The 7,704-nt window shown below is 44.4% G+C and overlaps 1 protein-coding gene across 1 annotated transcript; it reads right to left on the minus strand.

Moving 5' to 3' along the window:
- Positions 1 to 5,117: 5,117 nt before the first annotated feature.
- On the minus strand, positions 5,118 to 5,875 carry LOC103271223 (protein lifeguard 4-like). The gene has a single exon (XM_008068669.2). It carries the CDS (start codon positions 5,852 to 5,854, stop codon positions 5,138 to 5,140), a length of 717 nt encoding a protein of 238 aa, XP_008066860.1. The 5' UTR covers positions 5,855 to 5,875; the 3' UTR covers positions 5,118 to 5,137.
- Positions 5,876 to 7,704: the final 1,829 nt, after the last annotated feature.

Here is a 7,704-nt window from a genome sequence, read left to right on the forward strand (position 1 = left end):
GTTGGAGTCTCACTCTGTCACCCAGGCTGGAGTGCAGTGGCATGCTCATGGCTACCACAGTCTCTATCTGCTGGGATCCAGCAATCCTTCCGCCTCAGCTTCCAGGTAGCTGGAACTACAGGCGCGTGCTACCACGCCTGGCTAATTTTTTATTTATTGTAGAGATGAGGCAGGTCTCGAACCTGCAGGCTTGGGCAATCCACTCACCTCAGCCTCCCAAAGCATGGGATTATAGGCTGAGCCACCAAGTCCAGCTTCTTTTCTTTTTTAAAGTCAGGATCTCACTCTTTTCCCCAGGCTGGAGTACAGTGGTACAATCACTCTTGGGTTCAATCAACCACACACCTTGGCCTCCCAAAGTGTTGGCATTACAGGCATGAGCCACCTTACCTGGCCAATTTTTTTTTTTTTTTTGAGTTGGAGTCTCACTCTGTCGCCCAGGCTGGAGTGCAGTGGCACACTCATGGCCACTGCAGCCTTGACCCACTAGGCTCAGGTGATCCTTCCGCCTTAGCCTTCCAAATGTCTGGAACCACAGATGTGCATCACCACGCCTGGCTGATTTTCTGACTTACTGTAGAGACAAGGTTTTGCCAAGTGGCCCAGACTGGTCTCCAACCCCTGGGCTCAGGCAATCCTCTTGCCTCAGCCTCTCAAAGTGTTGGGATTGCAGGTGTGAGCCACCATGCCCTGCCTGACATGCCAATATTTTATTTAGTATTATTATTGTATAATTATATTTTTAAGACTACAGTTCAGTAGTGTTAAGTATATTCACATTTTTGTGAAACAGATCTCCAGAACTTTTTCATCCTGCAAAACTGAAACTCTACACCCATTAAACAACTCCTCTTCTCTCTCTCCCCCTAGTCTCTGGTAACCACCACTTGACTTTCTGATTCTATAAATTTCACTACTTTGGATTCCTCATATTTGTTTTTATTACTGGGTTATTTCATTTAGTATAATGTCTTCAAGTTTCATCCAGCCTCTGACTGGAATCCTTTCCTTTGTAAGGCTGAATACTATGCCATTTTATGTACATACCACATTTTGTTTATCTATTCTTCCTTTGGTGGGCAGTTGGGTTGTTTCCACCTCTTGGCTATTGTGAATTGTGCTGCTATGAATATAAGTAGGTAATTATCTCTTTGAGACCCTGTTTCCAATTCTTTTGGATTTATACTCAGAAGTGGGATTGCTGGATCTTATGTAAGTTATACAGCCTGGGTGACAGATTGAGACACTGACTCAAAACAACAACAAAAGTTTTACCGTATAGCTACAGTAATAAAGACTGTGGTATTTGTGAATGGGTGAAGGAGAGACACAAAGATTAATGAGACAGATTAGAAAACTCAGAAACAGACCCACACAAACATGTCCAGTGATTTTTGACAAAGGTGTAAAAAGCAATTCAGTGGAGAAAAGATGAACATTTCAACCAATGATGTTGGAACAACTGGATTCCATAGTTTAAAAAGAAAAAAAAGAACTTCTCAAGTCTTGCACCATATAAAAAAATTAGCTTGAAATAAATCACAATCTTACATGTAAAATATAAAACTATAGTTCTTTCAGAAAAAAGATGTAAGAGAAAATCTTCAGGACTGAGGGGGAAGACAGAAGTCTTAGTCTTGCTATCAAACACATATCTAATAAAAAAGATTAAGGCTGGGCTCGCTCACACCTATAATCCCAGCACTGTGGGAGGCCGAGGTGAGAGGATTGCCTGAGCCCACGGGTTCAAGACCAGCCTGGGCAAGTTGGTGAGACCTCATCTCTACAATAAATCAAAAAATTAGCTGGGTGTGGTGGCACGTGTCTGTGGTTCCACCTACATGGAAGGCTGAGGCAGAAGGATTGCCTGAGCCCAGTAGTTTGAGGCTGTGATGGCCATGAGCATCTAGCCTGGGTGACAGAGTGAGACTCTGACTCAAAAAAAAAAAAAAAAAAAAGGAAAAGATTGATAAATTGGATTTCATAAAAGTTTAAAACTTTTGGTCTGTGAAAATCCTATTAAGAATATGAAGCCGGGCTTGGTGGCTCAGCCTGTAATCCCGCGCCTTTGGGAGGCTGAGGTGAGTGGATTGCCTGAGCCTGCGGGTTCAAGACCCGCCTGGGCAACTCGGAGAGACCTCATCTCTACAATAAATAAAAAATTAGCCAGGCATGGTAGCGCGTGCCTGTAGTTCCAGCTACTTGGAAGGCTGAGGCCGAAGGATCGCCGGAGCCCAGCAGGTAGAGGCTGCGGTTGCCAGAAGCCGCCACTGCACTCCAGTCTGGGTGACAGATGAGACTTCAACTCAAAAAAAAAAAAAAAGGCTGGGCTCAGTGGCTCAGCCTGTAATCCCAGCACTTTGGGAGGCCGAGGTGAGTGGATTGCCTGAGCCCGCGGGTTCGAGACCTGCCTGGGCAACTTGGCACGACCTCATCTCTACAATAAATCAAAAATTAGCTGGGTGTGGTAGTGCACGCCTGTAGTTCCAGCTACTTGGAAGGCTGAGGCGGAAGGATCGCCGGAGGCAAGCAGGTAGAGGCTGCAGTGGCTGGGAGTGGCGACAGAGTGAGACTCCAACTCAAAAAAAAAAAAAAAAAAATATGAAAAGACAACTACAGACTGAGAAAATATTTACAAACCACATATCCAACAAAGAACTAGTATATAGGATATATAAAGATCTAAATAAAATAAAATAATAAAAAGAAAAAAGTTCTAAAAACTCAACAGTAAAAAACAAACCAATTAGAAAGCAGGCAAAATACATAAAGACCAATTTACGGATGGCAAATAAGCACATGAAAAGATGTTCAGCACCATTTAGTGAATTAAAAATTAAAACAGCTGGGCGTGGTAGCTCATACCTGTAATCCCAGCACTTTGGGAAGCCAAGGAAGAGGACTGCCTGAGCCCAAGGGTTCGAGACCAGCCTGGGAAACTTGGTGACACTTTGTCTCCACAATAAATTAAAAAATTAGTCGTGTGTGGTGGCATGCACCTGTGTTTCCAGCTACTTGGAAGGCTGAAGTGGAAGGATAGCCTGAGCCCAGCAGGTTGAGGCTGTGGTGGCTGTGAGCGTGCTACTGCATTTCAGCCTGGGCGACAGAGTGAGATTTCAACTCCAAAAAAAAAGCAAAGGAAAAAATTAAACCCATGAATTTTGAGGGAACATGGAAAATTGAAACTGCAATGAGGTATCACTACAAACTTAAAAGAATGGTTAAAGGAAACATTAGAGACAACACCAAATGCTGGCAAGGATTTGGGGAAACTGCATCACTAGTACATTGTTAGTAGGATTGTAAAATAATACAGCCACTCTGGGAAATGGCAGTTTCATATAAAACTAAACATGTAGCTAGGCTCAATGGCTCAGCTTGTAATCCCGTGCTTTGGGAGGCTGAGGTGAGTGGACTGCCTGAGCCCGTGTGTTCGAGACCTGCCTGGGCAACTTGGCGAGATCTCATCTCTACAATTAAAAAAAAAAAATTAGCCGAGCATGGTAGCGCGCACCTGTAGTTCCAGCTACTTGGAAGGCTGAGGCGGAAGGATCACCGGAGCCCAGCAGGTCGAGGCTACAGTGGCTGGGAGTGGCCACTGCACTCCAGTCTGAGTGACAGAGTGAGACTCCAACTCAAAAAAAACACAAAAAAAACTAAACATGTAACTACCATATGGCCCAGCAATTGCACTCCAAAGCATTTATCCCAGAGAAATAAAAACTTATGTTCACACAAAAATACGAACACAAATGTTCATAGCAGCTTTATTCATAATTGCATCAAATAGAAAACAGTCAGATGTCCTTCAACAGGTGAATCATTAAACAAATAGTAGGACGTCCATATCAGGGAGTAGTACTCAACAATAAAAAGGGAAAAAAAACCTACTGAATACACAGAATAACTTGATCAATGGCCAGAACATTGTACTGAGTAAAAAAAAAACAAAACAAAAAACCAATCCCAAAAGGATTGACTTACATACTATTTGATTTTACTTATATAGCATTCTTTATTTTTTTTTGAGTTGGAATCTCACTCTGTCACCCAGACTGGAGTGCAGTGACCGCTCCTGGCCACCACAGCCTCACCCTGCTGGGCTCCGGTGATCCTTCCACCTCAGCCTTCCAAGTAGCTGGAACTACAGGTGCGCGCTACCATGTCCGGCTAATTTTTTGATTTATTGTAGAGATGAGGTCTCGCCAAATTGCCCAGGCAGGTCTTGAACCCACGGGCTCAGGCAGTCCTCTCATCTCAGCCTCCCAAAGTGCTGGGATTACAAACTGAACCACTGAGCCCGGCTGCATTCTTTATTTGTTGAGATGGGGTCTTACTCTGTCATCCAGGATGGAATGTAATAGCATGAACCTGGCTAGCTGCAGCCTTGACCTCCTGAGCTCAAGCGATCCTTTCACATCAGCCTCCCGAGTAGCTGGGACTACAGTTATGTACCACCACACCTGGCTAATTTTTGCTTTTTTTTTTTTTTTTTTTGAGTTGGAGTCTCACTCTGTCACCCAGACTGGAGTGCAGTGGCCGCTCCCGGCCACCACAGCCTCAACCTGCTAGGCTCTGGCGGTCCTTCCACCTCAGCCTTCCGAGTAGCTGAACTACAGGCGCGCGCTACCACACCCAGTTCATTTTTTATTTATTGTAGAGATGAGGTCTCACCAAGTTGCCCAGGTGGGTCTCGAACCCACGGACTCAGGCAATCCGCTCACCTCAGCCTCCCAAAGGTGCGGGATTACAGGCTGAGCCACCGAGCCCGGCAATCAAACCATTTCTAGTTCTCAGAACTTGCCTTCCACATTTATAATTCCATACCTTTGCTCAAGCTGTTCTCTCCACTTAGAGAATTGCCTTTCCTCTAGTCCTGTACTGCCTAGTACGGTGTCTACTATCCGCATGTAGCTATCAAGCACTTGAAATGCACCTCATGGAATGAGATGTGTGAGTGTAAAATACATACCAGATTTCAAAGACATAATATGAAAAAAAGATGAAAATTAATTTCTTTTTTTTTGAAAGAATATTTAATCATATTTAATGAAACAGTTTTTGTGAAGTTCTTTTCAACTGCTTTTTAAATTCTTTTTCCTTATTTTATTTTTTTGCGCTTCCGCTGAGCTTTCAGTTACTTTTTATTAACTGCTTCCAGAAGCCGCAACAGGTGCAGGAAGAGGTTGATGATATCCAGGTAGAGGTTGATGGCAGCTAGCACATACTCTTCAGGTGACAGTCTGTGCATCAGCGAGTGTGTGTCATAGATGATGAAGCCACAGAAAAGAAGGGCTCCTACGGCAGCAAAGACCACCTCCACCGTCTCGCTGTAGAAGAACAACCTCAAGAATCCTGACAACCACAAAATCCAAAAGGCAGCAAACAGCCCTGCTCCAAATTTGCTGAAATCTCTCTTGGATTGGAGAGTGTAGGCAGTCAAAGCAAGGAATACTGTAGTCGTCAGTATAAAAGCTTGCAGAATAATCCGTATGTCATAGAAAGTAACCACAAAGGCCACAGTCAGGGCTTCCATCAGTGTAAATCCAAAAAGCAGGTACAGGTTGAGGGGATACTTATGTCTGTGTAGAGTCAAGGCAAAAATCAAGCCCAAGGACCCAAAGGCAGACACCAGAATTACTGCAGGACTGTTATGCACAAATGTCCGTACAGACTCGAAGTACAAAAACACTGCGAAAGTCATCGTAGTCAGGAGGACTTGCAGAGAAAGGATGCCATACACTTTCCTCAGGAAGGCCATGCGGATGTGCATGCTGGCGGAGGCCACGTTGCTGCCGTAGTTGAAGTCGTCCTCGATGGAGGAGGCCGGGTAGCAGGGGTCGCGCTCGGCCATGGCTGCAGCAGCTCCGCCCGCCCGACTACCTGAAAATTAATTTCACCTCTTTTTACTTTACTAAAATGTGGCTACTACAACATTTAAAATTACATTCATGCCAGGCACCATGGCTCATGCCTGTATTTGCAGCACTTTGGGAGGTGGAGGTAGAAGGATTGCCTGAGCCCAGGAGTTCGACACAAGCATGGGCAATTTGGCAAGATCTCATCTCTACAGTAAATCAAAAATTTACCCGGGCCAGGGTGGCCGCCTGTAGTTCAAGATACTTGGGAGACTGAGGTGGAAGGATTGCCTGAGCATAATAAGTTGAGGTTGTGGTAGCGTAAGCAGGCCACTGTACTCCAGCCTGAGTGACAGAGTGAGATTCCGACTCAAAAAAAATACTACATTTATAATTTTTTTTTTTTTTTTTTTTTGAGTTGGAGTCTCACTCTGTTGTTCAGGGAATCCTTCCGCCTCAGTCTTCCATGGAGCTGGAACTATAGGCACTCGCCACCACACCTGGCTAATTTTTTTATTTATTGTAGAGATGAGGTCTCGCCAAGTTACCCAGGCTGGTCTCAAACTTGTGGGTTCAGGCAATCCTCTCATCTCATCTTCCCAAAGTGCTGGGATTATAGGTGTGAGCCACCATGCCCGGCCATGATTTTTTTTGAGTTGGAGTCTTATTCTGTCACCCAGACTGGAGTGCAGTGGCTACTCCCGGCCACCGCAGCCTCTACCTGCTGGGCTCCAGCGATCCTTCAGCCTCAGCCTTCTAAGTAGCTGGAACTACAGGTGTGCGCTACCATGCCCGGCTAGTTTTGATTTACTGTAGAGATGAGGTCTCACCAAGTTGCCCAGGCGGGTCTCGAACCCATGGGCTCAGGCAATCCACTCACCTCAGCCTCCCAAAGGCGCGGGATTGCAGGCTGAGCCACCAAGCCTGGCGATTTTTTTTTTTTAATAGCAGTAACCTTCATACTTGGGTGATGTGTTCTGAGACTCCCAGTGGATGCCTGAAACTGTGAATAGTATTGAACCCATATACCATGTTTTTTCTTACACATACATATCTATGATAAAGTTTAATTTATAGATTAGGCACAATAAGAGACTAACAACAGTAACCAATAATAAAATAGAAAAATGATAACAGTATACAGTAATAAAATTTATCTAAAACTTATGAATTGTTCATTTCTGGAATTTTCCATTTGATGGTTTTGCACTGCAGTTAACCATGGAAAGTGAAACTGCAGATTAGGGGAGGAATAGAGTACATTTCTTTTCTTTTTTTTTTTTTTTTTTTTTGAGTTGGAGTCTCGCTCTGTCACCCAGACTGGAGTGCAGTGGCCACACCCGGCCACCACAGCCTCGACCTGCTGGGCGATCCTTCTGCCTCAGTCTTCCAAGTAGCCGGAATTACAGGCATGTGCTACCACGCCCGGCTGATTTTTTTTGATTTATTGTAGAGATGAGGTCTCGCTGCACAGGTGAGTCTCGAACCCGTGGGCTCAGGCAATCCACTCACCTCAGCCTCTCAAAGGCCCGGGATTACAGGCTGAGTCACCAAGCCCAGCCAGAGTACATTTCTATTGGACTCTGGATCTACTGTGTAGCTGCTCTGGATCTAGAAAGTTTTGACCCTTACATATTGACAAGGACGTGATGCCTCAGAATTTTCAAATTCAAGTGTTTTAATCAGAATTATACAAATTTCAGGGAGTTTTCAGGGAAATTGTATTTATGACAACAAATTCTATTTAATTAATTTAATTCTTTGACCAATTGTTTTTTATATATTTTTTATTTTTTTGAGTTGAAGTCTCACTCCGTCGCCCAGACTGGAGTGCAGTGGCCGCTCC

The sequence above is a fragment of the Carlito syrichta genome, unplaced genomic scaffold, assembly GCF_000164805.1.
Source record: "Carlito syrichta isolate Samal-C Ts95f unplaced genomic scaffold, Tarsius_syrichta-2.0.1 Scaffold311470, whole genome shotgun sequence".
NCBI lineage: Eukaryota > Metazoa > Chordata > Mammalia > Primates > Tarsiidae > Carlito > Carlito syrichta.

Coding starts and splice junctions, on each gene's coding strand:
- LOC103271223 (XM_008068669.2), bottom strand. CDS start 5,854: ATGGCCGAGCGCGACCCCTGCTACCCGGCCTCCTCCATCGAGGACGAC.